Source organism: Pollachius pollachius (assembly GCF_949987615.1).
Source record: "Pollachius pollachius genome assembly, chromosome: 3".
NCBI lineage: Eukaryota > Metazoa > Chordata > Actinopteri > Gadiformes > Gadidae > Pollachius > Pollachius pollachius.
Window position 1 is genome coordinate 36852018 of NC_136936.1, and position 21870 is coordinate 36873887.

General features: G+C 45.7%; 1 protein-coding gene across 1 annotated transcript in view; it reads right to left on the reverse strand.

Moving 5' to 3' along the window:
* The window catches only part of ptpn4a (protein tyrosine phosphatase non-receptor type 4a), a 64268-nt gene that overhangs the window by 12726 nt on the left and 29672 nt on the right, over positions 1 to 21870 (reverse strand). Inside the window, exons 3-19 of the mRNA XM_079732006.1 lie at positions 19748 to 19855; positions 19621 to 19663; positions 17463 to 17541; positions 15040 to 15084; positions 14770 to 14822; positions 12113 to 12233; positions 11409 to 11496; positions 11114 to 11202; positions 7967 to 8030; positions 7709 to 7881; positions 5690 to 5758; positions 5226 to 5360; positions 4777 to 4941; positions 2177 to 2336; positions 1760 to 1843; positions 1474 to 1530; positions 992 to 1148 (exon numbers count right to left, since the gene is read on the reverse strand). Of these exons, the coding sequence (XP_079588132.1) occupies positions 992 to 1148; positions 1474 to 1530; positions 1760 to 1843; positions 2177 to 2336; positions 4777 to 4941; positions 5226 to 5360; positions 5690 to 5758; positions 7709 to 7881; positions 7967 to 8030; positions 11114 to 11202; positions 11409 to 11496; positions 12113 to 12233; positions 14770 to 14822; positions 15040 to 15084; positions 17463 to 17541; positions 19621 to 19663; positions 19748 to 19855 (1690 nt within the window). The remainder of the gene's footprint in view (positions 1 to 991; positions 1149 to 1473; positions 1531 to 1759; positions 1844 to 2176; positions 2337 to 4776; positions 4942 to 5225; positions 5361 to 5689; positions 5759 to 7708; positions 7882 to 7966; positions 8031 to 11113; positions 11203 to 11408; positions 11497 to 12112; positions 12234 to 14769; positions 14823 to 15039; positions 15085 to 17462; positions 17542 to 19620; positions 19664 to 19747; positions 19856 to 21870) is intronic.

A 21870-nucleotide genomic window follows, 5' to 3' on the forward strand; every position in this document is an offset into this window, starting at 1 on the left:
AGATTTAGAAACTACCGGTAAAACTTGTTATGAGTTATTATGGAGCTCATGTATATACATACAAAAATAATCCATACTACTTTATGGTCTATCCACTTTAAACTGATGAAATGGAAGAAAACACAACTCGACCCGATGATGTTTACACTTTGCAGAAGTGCTCCACTATTGATACTAGGCTATGACCTCCAAGTCTCTAAATTATTAACGTAAACCTGAAGAATCTCCCTGACCATTGAAATGAAAGCGTGAAAAAGGGAAAGAACGACGGAAAGAAAGACTGTAATAGTGAAAGAAAGAGTGAATAATTGAAATACTGAAGGAAGGAAAGAAAAAAAGGAGAGAAACAAGGAAAGTTAGAAGGAAAGTAGTGAAAGAATGAATAGGAAAAAAATAAAATGTATGTTTTACAATCTAGAGCCGAGGGCCAGTAGCGAGGAAGTGGGTGGAGTCTGTGAGTGGGTGGAGTCTGTGAGTGGGTGGAGTCTGTGAGTGGGTGGAGTCTGTGAGTGGGTGGAGTCTCTGGGTGTGGGGAGGCTGATTGATTGAGACCTGTCGTGGGCAGGGTCTAAGAAGGTTTAGACGCCGTTCAAACATTGAGATGTATACATAGAGGCAGCATTGACTGTTTTGGCCCGTTGCTGCGATACATCAGTTGCCATATTGGGGAGGCCAAGACCGGCATGTAAACAAACAGGCCTACAAGTAAACAGGGAATCCATGTTTGGTCTTTATAAAAAACACTATAACATAGACATTTATCAATCAATTTCAATGAGGCGTTTATATTCAGGGTTTATGATCTACGTGAATAACAAAAAGAGGCATGTAAAATATATATGATAGGACTGAATTTGTGTATTAAATGAACTCATTGAAATCTCATAAGAAATCTAAACGTGAAGAAGAATGTCAGCATGTGCATGTGTGTATGCATAACATGAATAACTTCAATAAATATTAAATCCGTTCAAATGTCTGGGCAACCCACCGTTTGGCCTGACCAATAGGATGAGCTCGCCGGAGTGGCTCTCACAGCTGGCCTTGATGAACATGACCACCTGGTCGTGGGTGTGGTCCGAGATGTCCCGCCCGTTAATAAGGACCACCTGGTCGCCCTCGTTAAGGCGTGGCACACAGAGGTCAGCCTGGAGAGAGGGGAGTGAGGGGAGGGTGGGAGAGAGAGGGGAGAGAGGGAGGATCAGGGAGAGAGAAAGGGCTTTTGTGTTTAGAATTCTAAACAACACAGTGGAAATTTACACCGATGGAGTGATAAACGCACATATTGAGACATGTTTTTAGGAAGAAATTCATGCTCAAAAAGCTCTTAAAAACACATTGTCTCAGTGCCACATCAGACCAAAATGTCCACAATTATTTGAAACAAAAAAGTAGCGTTTGAGTATTTGTTTGGACTCGTGTTTGTTTGGACTCAAGTGTGAGCGTGAGCATGTGTGTGTGTAGTGTACATACTGATGTGCCAGGGGCAACTCTTGACACAATGATTGGCATCTTCTGGTCGGCTCCGCCCTGGACGGAGGAGGGGAAGAAAGTAAGAGGAGGGAGAGGGAGATAAAAACAAAAGAAAGTTCAATGACAACCACAATGTTTTTCACAACAAAGCAGAAAAAAAAAGAAGAACGCTCTGTGCCACATCGTGACTGAAGAGTAGCACAATGGACAGAACCACAGTACAATCATACACAAAACCATATGTTATATTTATATATGTAATCAATGGAAGCAGTCTGCCGCTGACCTTGACGTTGAAGCCGAAGCGTCCGTGCTCGTCGGGCTTGATCTTGATGAGCACCAGGTTGTCATGGGGAACCACTCCGTTCAGCTGGGGGAGGAGATACACGGCGTGATTACGTGATCCCCCCAACACAATAGCATGACACGCACACATACAGCTCTCTCTACCCCATGCTGACACGGAGCAACACTGACTCTTTGCACTAGAATGCCGGGGGCGCGATTACTAGGTCCAGTCTCTCAATCCACGCCACACCAACACCACCACAACATCTCGCACGGAACTCAAAATTCCTGAATCTGAATCTTTCAGCGCACTGCACCAGACCGGCACGACATTATGGAGATGCCTTTCAAAAATCAAGCGGGGGAGGTTTGGTCTTGGTAACAACAGCATGGTGGGCGTGAAGTGGGGACTGACCGTGGTCTTGTCGGTGTTGACTGGCACGTCGTACATCTCGTTGAGGTGGTTGTCCAGCAGGCTCTGCTGGGAGTGGGCCTGGATGATCTGGCTCAGGGTCTTTCTGCTCAGCTGCTTTGGGGGCAGAGCGGGGGGAAGGCCGTCCACGCCCTCGGGAGACCTGCCGCGGCGGAGGGGCGAACGCAGATGGATAACGGTTACCTTTGATTATAGCGTTAGTATTTAGAAACATTACAAGGACATCCTTCAAACTTGTGGGAACACTGAACAAACTGAGGGCTAGCTGTGTAACTAGATTAATTACTAGCGCTCCCTCGTAGCAGTACCGCTATAGCTCCGTGAAGCTAGCTGTGACGCTAAGGAGTGAGGAAATAGAAGACGGACTGGTAAATAAGAAAACAAAATAGACAAAAAGAAAAAGTGAAAGAGGAGCAGAGAAAGAGCAGGGGGATGGTAATGTGTTTCTCGAGACGCATTGAGCTCCCGAGAAGGGTAAGGGATAAAGAAAGCTGGTTTCCCCACTCCCCACACATTCAGAACGTGTGTGTGTGTGTGTGCGTGCGTGCGTGCGTGCGTGCGTGCGTGCGTGCGTGCGTGTGCACTCTGCAGGGGGTTTGGGCATCAGTCAAAGCACATCGTCTTTGTTTGGGTTGCGACTGCTAGTGCCACTTTGTGCCTGACACACACACACACACACACACACACACACACACACACACACACACACACACACACACACACACACACACACACACCTCTCGCTCTCTCTCTTTAGGGTGTATTGTGGGTCACAGGGAGGTCAGGTTGCAGTCAAAGGGTAGATCTCAGCAGGATAGACCAGCTGTCTGGCCGGGATTGCCCCTGTCAGACCGCCTCCCTAGTCATGCAACACACACAGCCTTTAAAATTGTATGCTTCTACTTCCCTGTCTGGCCCACGGGCCGGGACACACACGCACAGTGTCTCGCGCAGGACTGAAGTAGGACGGCTATCAGCTCTTGTGAACACTCTTGTCTTGTCAGTTGTTCTAACAATGAATGGATAATTGATAGATGACGGCGTCCTTGAAGGTATTTCCTTCCTTTTCTCCGCTTGTTTTACCTTCAAAGCGCTATCACTCTGTGATGCTTGCCTTTGTTGTGGCGCATTCGTTTTGTGAAGCGTTTGCACAAACTTTCAATAAACACAAAGAAAACGAGTAGCACTTTTGGTCGATAGCTGTACGTTGTTCTGTGTTGAGCCACCCAGCCGCTGAGCACAGATACATTTCTTCCAGAGGGTCTGCCGCTCCTCACATTGATGCGTCCGAACACCGTATGAAACATTGATGGTCGAGTGGTCGAGTGCTGGGCCTACACGGACGCTGTAGGAGCACTTTATTTACCCCCCCCCCCCCCCCGCCCCGAACCTCGGAAGCACAAATGTTTTGTGAGCCTGCGACTCAGCCCTCTCTTCCTGCCCTGTGTCCTCGTTTCCTCCCTCTTCCCATAGGTCAGCTCACAGAGCGATCCTCCGTACCCTCCTTTTCCTCTACCTCTCCCTCTCTCACAGACACACGCACCGACACCCGGACAAAAAAGAAAAACGCATCCTAGCTCTTCTTCAAACAAAACATCCTACCTTTTTATTGTGAGGTAGTCTTTGCTAATCTATAACATCTCATTTGTGATCTGTGGGGGGGTGGGGGTTGTAAACAGAAATACACCCCGACACACTAAGTGTTGGCCCAGCCCGGTCGTATAAGCCCCGTCTCTGCTACGCACAGTAAACACATTTTACTGGCCCACTTTTCAAAGAGTTCATCTTTCCATACAAGCTTGTTAAACGGTGCAGGGAGAGGGTGTGAACTGCTGGCTAAAACCACAGACAGGCAATTAAAGACTAAAGCTATCCCAGACACAAACACAGACATGCAGAGACACAGTCAGACAGAGGCACTAAAGCTGATCAATTCAACAAGGGTAATTAAAAGGATGGGAGGGTAGGGTATGTGGTTTGAGAGAGAGCTAGAGACAGACAACAGGCAGCGAGAGAGAGAGAGAGAGAGAGAGAGAGAGAGAGAGCGAGAGAGAGAGAGAGAGAGAGAGATAGGAGTGAGGAGATAAAGAGCGGTAGCAGAGAGGGAGAGAGAAAAAGCACAAATAGAGCTAGAGAGAATGAAAGAGAGAGGGCAAGGAAGAGAGACACACACACACACACACACACACACACACAGAGTGAGAGGAGAGAGACAGAGAGAAAGAGAGAGAGAAAGAGAGAGAGACCTCATTCACGAGGAAGGTTTCTTTATTAGTGGAAATTCACCACAGGGCCACCAGAGTGTCTTTATCTAGTTTAGTGAGTCACGACTGAGACCCTTGAAGGTTTAGACCAGTAGCCAGAAAACAAGGGATTAATAAAAGAGCTGGAGAAGCTATATGGAAAACAAAATACAACCAACAGCTTTTGCATGCTCTTTAAGAGACCATAAAAGAACTCGGCCGTAAAAGCGAAACCACTAAACGTCTTGGTGGTGACTGCGTCTGGACATGCAGCCGACACACGCTACGCTACCCTAAACTAAGCTAAGCTAAGCTAAGCCACCCGTGTGGCAAACTTACGGGGTGGAGTCGAGGCTGATGCTGTTGGCCTGCGTGGACGAAGCAGACTTGTGGTTGGACGAGAAGACGGGCAGGCTGGGCGAGGCGTGGATGACGTGGGCCACCAGGTGGCCCACAGATGAGGGCCGCATACGCGTGCCCTCCTGCACGAACAGAGAGTTCCTGCTGGGCCAATGCACGCACGCACGCACGCACACACACACACACACACACACACACACACACACACAAAGACACACAAACAGGGCAAATATGTTATGTTAGGTTAACTGAACTGAAACGGTAGTTCTCTGGTGACAGTTACCATATATTATCCTTTACTTGATTAGGACGCTGGGTTTTTTAATTCAGTACATACAGCGTCTCACTACAGCTTATTCGAGGAAGTAAAGTATTTCAATATAAATATCTACTATAATAATGATCAATTTGTTGTTTTTCAGACTCACTGGATGGGCGTTCCAGGCGGAGAACGAGTGGGCAGGCTCTGGGTCTCCAATCTCTCATCTGATAGGCTGGTTCTGCTCACCGACTCCCAGTCAGTCCCGTCCACAAGCTTCCTAGCCAATGGCTTGCTAGGAGACCTGCCAGGGGCAGGTAAGAAATTCAATCTATGATCCAAATCATGTGGTTAAATCCAGACATTTAACATGAAATAAGATAAGATTACTTTATACTATATCAGAGTATATATTAAAGAGTTTCAATATATATATTAAAGAGTTACAAATAAAAAACAAGAATAATAGTAGAAAATATATACAGCAAAACGATTGTTGTTATCATTATCGACAGTACGGGCTAAATTATATAGAGAATACTGTATATCATTGGCAATGTAATCGGGTGTCTGAAGTGAAGTGTCCAATGGATAGAATCAAGTGCTGTCTAGACATAATCAGGTGGCATTTACCTTGCAAAGACCCGGTCTTTGATGCCCTTCTCCTTCCCATACTGGACAGACTGTACCTCCGTCCGACCGCTGCAAAAAGACAGACACAGAAAGATAGACAAAGAGGGAGAGAGAGAGAGTGAGAGAGAGAGAGAGAGAGAGAGAGAGAGAGAAGAGAAGAGAGAGAGAGAGAGAGAGAGAGAGAGAGAGAGAGAGAGAGAGAGAGAGAGACAGAGCGAGGCACAGAGACAGAAAGAGAGACAGAGAGAAAGAAAGAGACAAATCTGTTTGTAACAATCCACAGATAAAATACACTGACAATCCAACCGTCCTTGAAGGAGTTGATTGATTAGGAAGGTTCAAAAGAGGTGAGACACTGGGACAGGATAGCACAGTGGTACGGGTGTTTTACATTGACTCCCAGCCAGGCGTACTGTGATCTCCAAGGTTTACTGCACAGCCCACCTGACGGCATTCTTAAGCAACGACGGGACCAACACCCTTGATCTACCCCCTAGCTGCTCCTTAACCGTGCTGAATGATTAATGAAATAGTAGGATGGCTCTTCCCTCCCCTTCACCTTGAATGCATTTGGAAACGTCAGAGAGCCCCATTGGATCATTGTAATCACAGAATACATTGTTCTATTTTTGTGTCTCGAAAAAGTGTAAAAGTTCTCCTCTTTCCCAAATGTCATAACCACCACCATAACCAACCAACAACCAGGCTATAATCCTGTGTCCTTGAAACCAACGGCAACATTTGAAACACATCGGCCTTGGCACATTGGCCAGAGAAGAAAACAAGTGTGTGAATAGAATCCGATTTTTAAAAGTTGAAAAGGAATGACAAAATGAAAGAAAGAACAGGAAGCGGGGAGCGGCGCCTTTAGCGCTCGTCCTCAGAGCGGCGCCGGTCCAACCTTCAGGGGCTAGCCCTGGCTGTGGTGGGAGGGAGTGACATCACAGCTCCCCCGCCACGGGTTAAATAATACATCACAAGCCCTCTAGACTCCACCTGATCCCTCGCTCTTGGCCCAGAGCGAGAAAAAAGGTAAAATACCTAAAAGGTATTTATTTTTTTGCTTCCTCCTTTGTCTCTGTGGAGCAGAGCTGTGGCGAGGTGGTGTCAACACTGCGCTAAAGAGAGCGACCCATGGATGGAGGTTGAGGGTTGTTTTGATTCGAATGGTCTGCCTCTTAAGCCACGCCCACAACATAACATCTGTCACCACCTCCCAAAAAACAACAAATCAAAAGTTGCACTAGGTGTTTGTGTACGTGTGTGTGTACGAGTAGGGCTGTACCTGCGCGCGTGTGTGTGTGTGTGCATGTTCACACGTGAGTGCGCAAAAGTCTCCAGCGGTGTTGCTTATATGTACGTGTGTACACACACACACACACACACACACACACACACACACACACACACCTTGAAGCGGGCATAAACGGTGGTGATGTGTGCGTGCGCGGTGCCAATGTGCGTGGGTGCTGCCGGGGTATGTCACCAGAGAGGGAGTTCAGCGTGAGCCCTGATTCCAGCAGGGCTGCGGTTCATGCATTCCATGGCCTTACACAATGGCGGAACAAAACAAGGTAGCGAGCCACCGTGCGCACAAGCCACATGTTTGTTGGCATTCTTCTGAGCGCAGTTACAGATTTCAGTCTGCAATTTGTAGCCATCCCACGGTCTGGGCTTCATGATACTGGTGCTTCTGTTGTACACAATGAAATATGTACTTTCTATTATTAAGTCAGTTGCTGTGTAACGTTTTCTCTTTAAGCTTCCTGTATTGAGTCTGAAGCCGTCCATAAGGTAATGCCATATCATCACATAAAATACAACATAGCATGGCCAGTGATCATTTAGACTTGACATCAACATCTCTAAAAATATATAAATCCATTTTTTGGGGGGATGATTGCAGCTGTGGAGACATACATGGGAATCACTGTACCATTGTGTGTATGTGTGTCTATCTGTGTGTGTGCGCGTGTCTGTGTGTGTGTTTGTGTCTGTGCCTGTGCGTCTGTGTCCTACCAGTATCTGAACTTGGAGCCAAGGGTGAAGTAGTGGGTGAAGAAGTTCTTCTGGGGAGGAACGGGGCGGTCCAGCCTGAAGAAGGTGTGGTGCTCCACGCAGGCCTTCCACAGGTTCTTACAGGCCCGGTAGTTCACCATGTTGAAGCCTAGCAGCGTCTCCCGTGTCTCGCTCTGCAGACGGAGCCGAGACGGGTCGGTCAGCTCTTGTTAATGTCAATAACGTCGTCATCATGGTGTGATTGTGACTGTTACGTACCGGCTCTCTCCTCAGCTGGACAAAGAACTGTTTGCACTTGAAGGAGATCTTCACGATTTTCAACCTAAGAAAGAAAGACACGCGTACACACACACACACACACACACACACACACACACAGGGGTTAGTACACTGCCACTATACTGAAGCACAACAGGGACTCAAGGTACAGTTTGGATGTAGGTGTCATGTGCTTTTCCATCATGTGTGCGTGTGCCTGCGTGTGTGTTCGCAAATTAAACCACACAAGCTATAACTGCTTAACTGGTTCGCTCTGACAAAAATAAAAACACGTGCGCGTGCAATGTGGGTCATTAAACGGTGCTATTTGTGCTGTGATGTTAGGCCACACCGTGGAGGCTAATTTTGTTAGCATGGCCTGCTTAATCCTGAGAGGTAACCCTATGCCACATCCAATCAGAACCCATTATCTTCAGCTAAGACACCAGCTCCCCCCCCTGACCTTCTGCTGATGAACCCAGGAGGTCTGCAGTGTATTCTAGTCCCCACTCAAAACCAAAATAAGTATTACAACCTTTATCGCTTGTCTCTAATTCTATTTGTCTATTTGCAATATTGTACCCGCTGGTACAATATTGCCGTTACAAGGCGGGAAGGACAGTGTAAAGGTTAGGTTGTATGACTTGCAGCTGAAAATAACCTACCGCTCTTGAGCAAGATGCCCTAAACCCATCTACTCCCTTATGATCCCTTCTGCATTTACTTAACGTCTTTTGGATAAAGGTGTCAGCTGAGTACATAAAATAGTAATATTTAACTAATATTGCGGTACAATTTTATTTATACATTATCATTTTAATAGAATGAGGTGCACGCACACTGCTGTGTGCTATTTAGGTCTATCAGGAGCTTGCCTATTAGTTAAAAGTTCAGTTCAGCTGATGCATGGTCAGCTGACCATGTCTGTGCTCTGTGTATATGCTTGAGCCACTGTTAAACGTCATTTGCCTGAGGAAGACCCGGCCGGGTCGAAACGTTGCAGCACCATTAAACATATGGGAGATACAGACGTGTGTGGGCACCTCATTCTTTTAAGTTGTATCCAGCCCTTTTGCCCTTCACCTCACCGGTGGGGATGTGCTCACTACCACTACTGCTCTATAAAATACTACAGTTGACCACAATATTACGACTACCACTGCAGCATCTCTTGCTGGTGCTGTATCTACTGGTGCTCTTTGTGCTGTCACTGCTCACTTAAGCAGCATGAGCAGGATAGAGGGCAGATAATACATATGGTATCACAATTTAGTACTTGTTGTGTACACACATGTACACACATATATATATATATATATATATATATATATATATATATATACATATACATACACACATACATATCTAATCTATATCTATCTATCTATCTATATATCTATATATATAGATATATATATAGATTACACGCAGTGTCTCTTTCATACACACAAACTGACATGCATACACACACACACTTTCTCTGTCTCCCCAATACACATACTGATGCATGCACATACACACACACACACACACACACACACACACACACACACACAGGTCTGATGAGCTGTATAATCCCTCCTACAGCTCTCTGGCGGCTGTGACTCATTCCCCTGCAAAATATATTACACACACACACACACACACACACACACACACACACACACACACAAACACGCTAACCCTGCAAAATGTATTACACATACACACTAACCCCGCAAAATATATTACACACTAAACACACACCCTACAAAATGTACTTTACACACACCCCCTACAAAATGTATTGTACACGCACACACAAACACAAACACATACACACACTCTATTACCCCTGCAAAATATACTTCACATTCTCCCTCACCCAACCCGAAAATAAACCATCATGTAGAAACAGACACACGCATACATTGCGTGCACTCTCACATGCACGGTGTGTGAGTCACATGACAGTGTTGCACAGAGCATCTCATTAGTCAGGCTGCTCTGAACGCAAATACACAGCAATAGGAGAGAGACCCACATAGAGAGCGGGACAGACAGACAGAGAGAAAATATGAATATATATATAGAGAGGGGAGAAGAGAGAGAAGAGGGAGAGATTTTGGTGAATCTGCATCACAAACAAAACGGAGAGAGAAGAAAGAGCGAAAGAGAAAAAAAGAGTGATCAGGGATAAGAGGTTAAGAGTGAGAGAAATCACGAGAGGTTGAGTGAGTTAGTGGCGTGTGGTCGCCGCTGACGACAGTGGACAGCTGTCCGGGTCAACACTAGTAGCCTCCTATTTTAGACACACACCCGACCACACACACCCACACACACAGGAGCAGCTGGCGGGTGTGTCGACACGTGTTCTAATGTGTATGTGTGATAGTCTGTCTTAATGTGTACCCTTGTGTGCCTGTGCTTACATGTGTGTGCGTGTAAGCTTTAGTTCTGTGTTCCTGTATGTGTTGAGCCCACAGGTGTGTGTGTGTGTGTGTGTGTGTGTGTGTGTGTGTGTGTGTGTGTGTGTGTGTGTGTGTGTGTGTGTGTGTGTGTGTGTGTGTGTGTGTGTATTATGGGTGGGGGTATAAAGATGTGGGTGCTGCTGGTCCTCATGTAGTGTCTGAAACACATTAACACCTAGACAACCAGCCTGCACCAGGAAACTGGGCTGAGTATATCACTGAAGTATATCACGTACATACTGTTAACCACTACACAGACCAGTGAGTAGGTGCAGACGTGTCACCGGTTCATGGACAAAATTGGGGGACGTTTACTATAGTATAATACTGTGGTATGGCCCTAAAGTAAGGGTCCCACAGTACAGTAAAATACGTTTTTTTTGGAAGGAATTATCAAAAACGTTATCAAAAGCAGTTGTTGTCCCCTTGGAAACCACATGTACCATGTAGAGATGAGACATCTCCATGGAAACCGAGTGTACCGCGTACATTGAGAGACAAAGCCTCCTGTGTCTCCATGGAAACATGTTCATCACCCGATTCACTACAGGATAAAAAAAGACCAGCTGTGTGTTTTAATGTGGTGTCATAATCCATAATCCGCCAATGTTAGACTCCACAGATTACACTGTGTGTGTGCGCGTGTGTGAGAGAGAGAGTGTATGCATCCATGCGTTGAAGTTTGTGTATTACTCACCAGGGGAAATAGTTGATCCGTACCCTGTTTTTATAAATCACAACACCGGCTGACATCACACCAATCAGGATCTCTGTGTTGCTCTGGTCCTGGGATAGAAAAAGAAAGAGAGAGATGAGGGAGAGAGGAAGGGTTTTGACCATGTATTACATTCAGAACACCGAGAAATTCATAATCACATGACCGACCCATGTGACCCAAAGTGACCCGTGGCTTTTATGAGTTGCAGCCGTGTCTAGTACAAACAGAAAATATACCACGAGTGATGACACACACACACACACACACACCTTACCCTTGCATAGTGCAGCTCGACCCCGTAGAGCTCCAACGTGCGCGCTGTGTTAAGATAATTAAATTCTGACTGGGCAGGCGAGAGACCACTGAGAGACAGAGAGAGAGAGATAGTGCAGGGGAGAGATAGAGATGGACAGGCACATAGAGAGGCAGAGGGAGAGATGAGGTAGGGGAGGAGAGAGATTTTAATACAAACAGACTGATGTGTGTTTGGACACGTCTTTATTTGGATGCATGCGTGTGTGCAGGCATGCATGCGCGAAAGTGTTCATTCATGTCCATGTGTGTACTTACATGTGCGTGCAGGTGTGTGTATGCGCAGGTGGCGCACGTGCAGTTGTGTGCAGGTGTCTCCGTGTATGGGCAGGCTTGTGAATGTGCAAGTGTGTGTTTATTCATGTGTACATACACGTTTGCTTATGTGCAGGTGTATATAAGGTTGTGTATGTGCAGGCGTATATAGGGTTGTGTGTGTGTGTGTGTGTGTGTGTGTGTGTGTGTGTGTGTGTGTGTGTGTGTGTGTGTGTGTGTGTGTGTGTGCGTGTGCAGGCGTGTGTATGTGCATGTGCATGCAGGTGTGTGTGTGTGTGCATGTGTGTCTGTTGTGTACGTGTGTGTATGTAGGCGTGTGTAGTGTGCCTGTCTGTGTTGTGTACGTGTGCATACGTGTATGTGTGTGCAGGTGTGTGTGTCCAGGGGTACCTGTGCTGCTGGTGGTGTTTGGTGACCTCCTTGTGGAAGTCCTGGGGAGGGCTTGGGATGAAGAAGAACTCCGACAAGTACCCAGGAGCGTTCTCACTCTCACTGTAGTCCCCCAGCTCAGCTGCACGCACAGACACATAGACACCGATGTCAGGTTACACCGTCTTAGTTGGCCGCACACACAACTTTAGAATTTATATTGGTATTGTGTTGTCGAATGGATACTTGTACATTATTTTCTTTGTTTTGTAAATACTATATATCGTTAATGTTCTGTTCAAATGTCAAGGTAAATGTGGCACAACACATCTGTCACGGTGATAAATTCCTTTTGAATCCAATGGAGGCAGAGGGATTATCTACCTGACACTTATAAGACACTTCAAATCAGGGCACTAAGACATGCACAGTTTGAGATATATATATATATGTCTCCACACATGTCCCGGCAGAAAGTGGTCATGAAAATGGATCATAAAGGGGCTGTCGTGTGTTAACTTAATATCAGAAGGTCTTCCTTGTCCTAATAAAAGTATTGCGCTGGGAGCGTTAGATGTAATGCGTAGCAATGTCTGACAACCTGGTGAGATGTATGGACAGAGGCTGTTGCAGAACGTCAATAGAGCTAAGAATAGCGTCAGCCATATTGCCGCTTACTTTGAGCACCGGCTGACATTAAACATTAAGGATCCACTGCATTGGTTAGCGTTGAGTTTGCTTTGATCGCATTGGTCACACACTGTGTGTGTGTGTGGGTGGGTGTGTGGGTGGGTTGGTGTGCATGCATGCGTTTGTGTGTAAGCATTCCAAAAGACGTTTATTGGCAATAAAAAGAATGACAACATTTCGATTTCAAGATCATCTACACAGGGTATTAGCACAGATGGCCTCAAAAATGCTACAGTATCTCTTAAAAAATGTGTAATAAAACTAGAGAAATGCTAAGTTTTATTACACAATTATGCATCAGTTCAAAAATATTGCACAGCGCTAAAAACAGGAAGCAGTACAGAGGATGTGTCCTAATTTGAGCACTGTATACGACATTTGTTGTTAGATATATACAATATGAAGTGGAAGTGAGTGGCGATTCCTCCAGCATTTATCTGATTATTAATAGTACAGGAAAGTTTAGCACAGAGTCTCATGGTGTGGATATTAAGAGAAATATATGTGGGCCTAGACAGAGAAACATGATATTTAATTCTAGCGATTGTGCAATGAGTCTTGTTCTTACTGAGTAAAGCTCAGTCAAGACAGGGTATGGATTCCTGGTTTCCCCCGATGATACATAACAACATCCCTCAGTGTGGCTGATATCCGTATCAGGTGTGAGTTCTCTAAAAGTGAGCTGGCATCAGAAAGGTGGCTGGTGTTCCACACCTACACTATTGCCGTCAAGGACTCTTGTGCAAGGCACTGAACACCAAGCATGGTTGTGTGTGTGTGTGTGTGTGTGTGTGTGTGTGTGTGTGTGTGTGTGTGTGTGTGTGTGTGTTTTTGTGTGAACAGGCATGTGTGGGTGCGTGCGCGTGTGTGCATGCTTAACATGTGTGCGTGTGTGCTTTGGTTGCATGTACGTACGTATTAAGCATGTGTTTGTATAAGTTTGGTTGTGGGTCGGCTTAGCTCAGGAGGTAGCGCACTCCTAGCTGAGTGTTGGTGTGTCAATGTGTGTATTGACTGATGTAAGTCGCTTTGCTAAATGCCTCTAATTGTAATTATTTTGGTTGTTGTGGTGTGTACGTTCACACAAAATGTGTTGACAGTTACCATATACTTCACACGCGGTACATGGTCAATATGGGAGGTGCTGAATTGGTAACTCGATGTATTAACGCACAGGCCTGGGTTTCATTTGGTCAGGCCTGTGAAAGACAGGCTTTGGTGTGGAGATGTTAATACGATCAGCGCGGGGGCTGCAGCGCAGGCAAAATTAATTAGCACAGTAGCAGCTGCTTCAAACGCTTTCTCTCCCCAAAGCAAACATTTATCTTCATAATCGAGGCTGGCGCAGAACTAAGTGACAATGCTTAAATGGACACAGTAAATGTAGGAGTGTGTGTTTGTGTGTGTGTGTGTGTGTGTGTGTGTGTGGTAGGATATGTCAAGATGTTTGCGATCCAGTTCAGTTCAAATCCTCTCTCTGACCTAAATAGCAGTGAAATTCACCGTGAAACGTTCAGAGCGAGAGCGAAAAAGACAGGGAGGGGGGAGCGAGTGAGCGAGACATTTTGTATAGATTGAAAAGGTTACATAAAAAGAGATAAAAAGAGCGAGAGGAACATAGAATCACTGTCCAGGAAACAGACACAAGACACAGTCAAGACCAACCTAGTGAGTCATCCAGCAGGACAAACAGTCAGACAAGAGGACAGCCAGACAGCCGGGAGGTAACCAAGACAGACAGACAGATAGGTGTTAAACAGTCAGTCAGACAGACCAACCGACAGACCGAGAGACACAGGAGCCAGCCAGCTTAGAAAAACAGACGGATGGACAGAGGGACATGCTCCCAGTGGGGGGTCATCGTTCAGCTTTGTGTGAGGCCATTACCCCCCGTAATGCCAGGAGGACCTCTGTGCAGAACGCTAGTCACATGACCGCTAAGGTGCAATGCGGGCTAACCCTGGATGTCCCGGACTGGCGGTACTTACACTGGACTGCATAGGAGGCCAGGAGAGCTGCTGTGTTGTGCGGACAGGGTAATCTGTAGAACACAACACACACACACTAGAGTGAGTACAGCATAGTGGATCGATAGAGAAACTATTGAAAGCGGTTAACAAAGAAAAGTTGTAGAAGAGTTGTATTTTCAAACTGACTTTTGCGATATAGACGTTAAGTGCTATTGAAGAATCATACAAAACGTGCTCAGAAAACCTTATTACAGCCGCTGATAGCCAACGGCGCACTAACACCCTCACCTTCCAGTCAGAATATCCTGCTTGATCTGGAGGAAATACTGGTATCTGTTTGGAGGAAAGACACAGCAACGTCAAGTTGTCGTCCTCAAAAATCCTTCCTCTAGAGCTGGGTGTAAGACAGTGGGAAAAATGTAGTATTTGTTCAGCAAATGTGACAGACAGTTCATAGTAAGTTTCATTTGACAATTTATTTTAAATTAGACCATTTGTTTTGAATCTACTGAACATCCCATGTCCTCATGGCTATTTGTATTTTTCCTGTTCTCATGTCATTGTTTTGTCCTATGTTGAATGTGAAAAATTACAAAAAAGAATAATCATTACTTTGAAAGTGGAGGTTGAGGCGGCGAACACAAAGGGTTCAAAGCTTGTCGAGTTGAAGTGGACATAGGGGGCGGGAATCAAACCCAGGGCTTTTCAGTTGGTGGTCGCAACTGTACCCTGACTCTTAACTATTGAGTTATTTAGCAGATGCTAATGTTTGTGTTTTAGTGACAGGTAGTTCATTAAGGGGCAGGATTTGGTTAGGGTCTCTTACTTTAGTATGCCTAAAGGCATTCTGCGGACATTGGGGTAGGGTCGGGCGGGGGGGGAGTCGTACCCAAAACCTTTAGGCTGGTAGGCGGATCCTGGTAGGCGGATCCTGCTCAGAGCAGAGCTAGGAGCAGATCTCAGGACGCACAGTGCCATATATTCATCTTCATATCCGACTCAATGTTCCTCAGAAGATAAAAGCCTTGAACCCCGCGGCAGGGAAGAGTCTCTCGCTCCCGGTGTACTGAGGGGGGGGGGGCTAGGCAAGCGACGTAGGGAAGGATTCCCGCGGGGGCCGCGGTGTTGGGCCCCGCGAGGCCATATGTCGGTGGTGTGCGGTGACGTCAGGGCCTGTGAGTCACACGGCCCTCGCTGTCGCCCTCGTCGCCGCCATGCTTTCCTCATTCCTCAGAAGCCTGAGGTTATGCATGCAATACCGCCAAACATGAGGTTCGAATGAAATTATGAGGAAAGAGGTGCTGAGTCTATGGGGAAAGCCCGAACCCTCTGACCATAACAAGGTTCAGTTACTCAACATCACAGCTTTTCTCAGTAATGAAAACTCACTTAGACTTCTTTTGAAGTCAGGCCAGGGAATCTTCTGTGGGAATTAAAGAACTAGCTTTCTTGATTTTGGAAAGAATCGTTATTTTTTATTTCTGTTTATCATTTTCATAAGTTTAGGACTTATATGGGTATCTAGGATGGCGTATATAGAACAAATATTTATATCTATATATTTGGCAACCTCAGGAGGCAGAGAGAAGAAAAGGTTTCATTCTTTCAAAAACTATTGCTCTGTGTTAAAATGTCTAATTGTTTCCGGTTTTGTTGATCAAATCTCCCAGTGGACGGCAGCACGTGGGTTTATTTAAGTGATTATACATCTTAAAGCCAGCGTTACTTAATCTGCCCCAGTATGTTGATCCTATTAGATAGAGAAGCTGATATCGCTGACAGCCAAACTGAATGAATGGCTACTAAAACACACAATGGCTTTGCTGTAGGGATACAAACGTAAACTACTTTAAATGATAAAACGTCCATTCTTCACCACAAACTACAATAAAAGAGCTCTGTCACTACAAACGTTAAAAGTAATGTTTGTACACAGATAGTGGAAAAGGTTTGATATCCCTCACGCTCATGATGTCAAGTGCCTTGGGGTTCTTCAAAAGCGCTATCAATTTAATGAACCATTAATTATTATTATTGTTCAAATTAATGTTGCTGGTTTTTAGCAATGCTTTGTGAGACTAAATTGTCTCCACCAAACGAGACAAATGGGAAAATTAGGTGGTTGCTGTTTTTGTTTTGGTGACTATTCTCGTGCCTTCCTCGAATCCAAAACCCGATGGCTAAAGACCGTGGAGCACCCTAGGGTGCTCGGTTAAGTCAGCGAGCTGCCCGGCTTGACAGCCTCGCAGTAGCAGTCTGAAGGTCAGTCTGAAAACTACTTCAGCTCTGAGAACAATGCACTCTTTCACTGGACCGTGAGTGGTTTCACTTTTCATCCACTGATTGTGTTAAAAGGAACATCTCCGTCTCGTCACCGATTCCTGGTGACATCATCCGGCGACCCCTGTTTTTTTAGGGTTGAAAAATCTTGCGAACCCAAATTCCTTGCCCTATGATATCAATGTCCAGGTGGAGTTATTCTCATTGCACCCACTAGTTAGGAGTATTAGCTTCAAATCATTCAAGCAGGCACATAGCTTGTCAGTCATCTCCCAATACCCCCAATTAGACCACAGGGGACCCCCAGCATGGGAAATGACAAACATCATTAGTGTCAACGGATTGGACATGTGAAAATTGGTCCTATGGGCCGGACTGTTGCATTCATATCCCTGTGTATCTGTTTGTAGTAGCCAGTCACGTGGTATTACCGGGTGTACTCTTCCTGAAGTTTGCCGGGGTCAGTCACAAAGAACTTGACTCTGAAGCTCAGGTTGTGTGGAGACCCTCCTAGAAAAACAAGAAACAACAATAAAAGATAAAACCAAAACACATAGTACATTTTCCGTCTCAACCTGCCTCAGGTGGACTACTGTAGAGAATCAGGAAAATTCCTCTCAAGAGAGAGACTGAGAGCTAACCTAAAATGTCTGTTAAGACATGTATTTCCATGTTCAAGTTCCCAGCATGTTTACGTCTACACGTATTTCCCAATAATCACAATGCAATGATCATTCCTCAGAAATGTGACGTCAGGCAACTGAAACTTAACTCTTGCAAAAAGTTCTTGGATGTTCAGCCAAAAGAAAACTGGCCATGACACGGAGATGTAGATATTTTCAATGAGAAATATAGACAGGTTTCTGGGAAGCGTCTCAGCAGATTCAAGCACACAACCAGGGGGCATAAAGCAGAGACAGCAGAGAGACAACCTTTAAGATGGCAATGATTTGTTGTGCTGTTAACTGTGCTAGTCCCAAAAGCCAGGGATAGTACATTTTTAACATACCATGTAGTTCATTCCCTTAAATAAAACTAAGACAGCTATGGATCCAAGACACACTGGTCTTTAAAAAGGGAGGATTTTAGTCGAAATATTATGATTTGTACACACATCGAAATTATTTTGTAGAACATTTCTAAAAAGATTTAACGATACTTAAAGTAGACTGTTTAAACTGGCAGGTGAATGAATGAAGAACTGAGACTCAAAAGCCAAGTTTATAAATCCTAACGTTTTGAGTCATTTAGTTAACTAAAGCAAGCCTCCTAACCTTTTCTTAGAATTACAAGACGGACAATTTTGTCATTTATTTATGCAGCGAGTCAGTGATATTGGAATGACACTACAAACAAACATCAGCTGTGTTGCATAATATGCAAATTAAAGATAAACACATTCTCCTCTGGAAATAGCAATGGAACATTACATCATCAGGCTAATCAGACTAAACGTCCGCTTGACAACACTGCTGTAGTCGCAAAGGTGACACCAGTAGTTTATGGCGGCCAAACGGTTTATCACCAGCCACGTTTGTAAAGGAGAAACCCTTCTATACTCCGCTTGGGAGGCAGGTCATACTACATTGCGATAGTCAACAGTGCAGTGAAAGGTGTTACTGTTTACCACCAAAACAGAAGAAGAAGAATAATCTACTTCAAGCCAAGCACGGGCCTCTAACTAACACCAGAGCATGTTCTTTCACACAATGTCTCCACATGAAAGAGGACCATCGCGGAGCCGGGAGTTCAGCCATTAAATATGCATGTCCGCATTGGAAGAAACCCCTTGAGGTTCACCCACAGCATGTCAGAATCTATCTGCAGACCAAATAAACGGCTCGCCGGGTCAATCTCTTGGCAATGAAGCCGGGGTGAAGCGGAGTTCACTGCAAGCTGGGTGGGGGGGGGGGTGGTTGTGTCGATCCAGCCCACTCCGCAACACTCCTGTGATGTTACACATTATACTACTCAGGAACAATCCTAGTAACCCGGTTGAAACTGAGTTTAACCATCGCCCGGGGGAGTGGACTGTATTTTAAATATGTCTCAAAAATAGCCTAACAACTGTTGCTCACGGGCCGCGGTGGATAGTTACTGGATTGTTTAAATACGACTGCAGGCCGTGGAACCGGCTTAGGGAGAATTCAGTATGACTGTTGGACCTGCCTCACAGCCTCCTCAATAATCTCAGAGATGCTTAAACGACCGCTAGTGGCGGAGGTGAGATGGAGGTCAGGGGTGGCGGAGGGAACTTGGATGTCGAGCGGAGATAAGGTGAGACGGAGGTGATATGCAGTCGGAGGTCGAGGCGGTGAGCGGAGGTGGTCGTGTTGTGGTTTGGTGAAGTGGCGGCAATGTGTTGTGCTGGTGCGGTGAGGTGGAGATGACATGTGAATGACATGTGGAGGAGGTGGGATGGACCTGAGGTGAAGGTTATACATAGATTTGCCGGAAGGGACTGTGTGTGGAGGAGAGCGCGAGGGGGCGGGCTGGAGTCGGAGGTGAGGGCAGAGATATCAGGGGGTAGTTTGAGGAGAAGGTGTGGTGAGGTGCAGGTGGAGGTCATGCTTGGTGGGGTTCACCTACTTTTCAACTGCTTCCTGATGGGCTTGCTTGGGTCGAGCCAGCGCTGTAAAACATTGACAGAGACTTTAGAGAACAGTTCCTCCACTACACACACTCGATGTACACACAAGCGCAAACAGAGGCTGACCAGCGTGTCTGAGGAGTCCTCCGCCAGGTGGAGACCAAAGTAGTCCCTCTCTGTCAGCTCCAGGTGTTTGAAGACCGCGTCCAGCAGCACCTGGCCCAGGTCACATTTCTGCAAGAGAACATTGAATCCCTTTTATCACTTTATCACATTCATCAATTGATTTCCAGATCAAGAGTTTGAAGGCAAGAGGACTGAGGGATGGATGGTCAAGAGAGAGATAAATCCGACAACGAAAAGTGACCGAATCTAAATCGATTACAATTAATAACAATCTGAGTCCTTCAGTTGCACATGTACATTGACGTGGCGCTATTTCCCCAAAGGATAACATTGCCAAGTGTTTTGTGGATGCCCAATACTGGACCAATTTCCATGCTTGTTGTCTGCATAAGTATCTTTGACATACCACGCTCCAACACTCTCTCACAAACAAACACATATTGCCCTTACCCCTCAAAAACACACACACACAAACAGACACAACACACATTTCCTGTCTTCCCCCGTGACACACTTTTCCGTGTGTGTCACGGGGGAACAACTAAATTCACTAGTGGCCAGGGCACTGGACAACTGTTAACAACTAAACTCACTAGTGGCCAGGGCCCTGGACAACTGTTAATAACAACTAAACTCACTAGTGGTCAGGGTACTGGACAACTGTTAATAACAACTAAACTCACTAGTGGCCAGGGTACTGGACAACTGTTAACAACTAAACTCACTAGTGGTCAGGGCACTGGACAACTGTTAACAACTAAACTCACTAGTGGTCAGGGCACTGGACAACTGTTAACAACTAAACTCACTAGTGGTCAGGGTACTGGACAACTGTTAACAACTAAACTCACTAGTGGACCGGGCACTGGACAACTGTTAACAACTAAACTCACTAGTGGACCGGGCACTGGACAATTGTTAATAACAACTAAACTTACTAGTAGTCCAAAGCAATGGGCAACTGAAAATACATTTTCAACTGACTTGTCCACACCAAATAACTGCAAATAACCACTGAACTTACTTATCGACAGTACTGGAATACTGAATATACTCACTAGTCTGCAGTACTGGAAAACTGAAACTTACAACTAAACTCACAAATCCACAGAAATGGACAACAGGCAGACTGGCTGAATGGTTGCCTTGGTAACAGGCAGTCTGACTGAATTTCTGGCTGAATCATTGACTAAGAGACAAATGAGAAAGTTAAGAATCAAGCAGTTCTCCAAATTGAATTTATCAAATCTACATCTCTCTTTGTTTCTTATTCATAGATCCAGACTGTGTGTGTGTGTGTCTGAGTGTGGCTGAGAGTGTGTGTGTGTGAGCTTGTGACCACCAGCCCATTGTAAGAAGTGGCTTTTCACAGTGGCTGTTGGAACCCTTGAAGGCGTTTTTATGCTGCACTCCCAGGAAACCCGTCACCACTGTGTGTGTGTGTGTGTGTGTGTGTGTGTGTGTGTGTGTGTGTGTGTGTGTTCAAAGTGTGTGTGTTTTCAATGTGTAAGCCTTTTCTGGTATTCCAAATGCATCTGAACCCAGTGTGCCAACGCGGGTGCCAGTGCTAGGAAACAAACAGCCATGACTATCTAGGCGGAGCGGGGACTCTGGGAGCGGCGGACACACATGCACAACAAAAGAGCCATGTTTACTACGCTCCCATCGCATGTCATGGGCCAACCCTTTCCACTCATGAATCTGTGCGTGTGCGTGTGCGTGTGTGTGTGTGTGTGCGTGTGTGTGTGTGTGCATGAGAGACCTGCAATCCATCTCAACACTGCTGCAGAGGGCAGTACCCACAATGCACTGTTTACTGTGGTGAGTTTAAAGACAAGTGATTCATTGATCCGATTACAGGCAAAACAAAGAGTGATCCATTACATCTAAAGAGCCCCCACGAGCTTGAGACCTTTAATCTGTACTTCGACACACGCAAGAGGACAGCCCTCCCCACGACGCATCAGTAAGAATGTGTGCGCATTTATGTTGGCGAGTGTGGGCAAGAAACAGATGACTTGAGGCCTGTCATTCACTGCTATTAGTCACCGTCAGGGCTGTTACCCATTCATACATATAACCCACGGAGAGGGGGGAGAGGAGGGGGAGAGAGGGACATACAC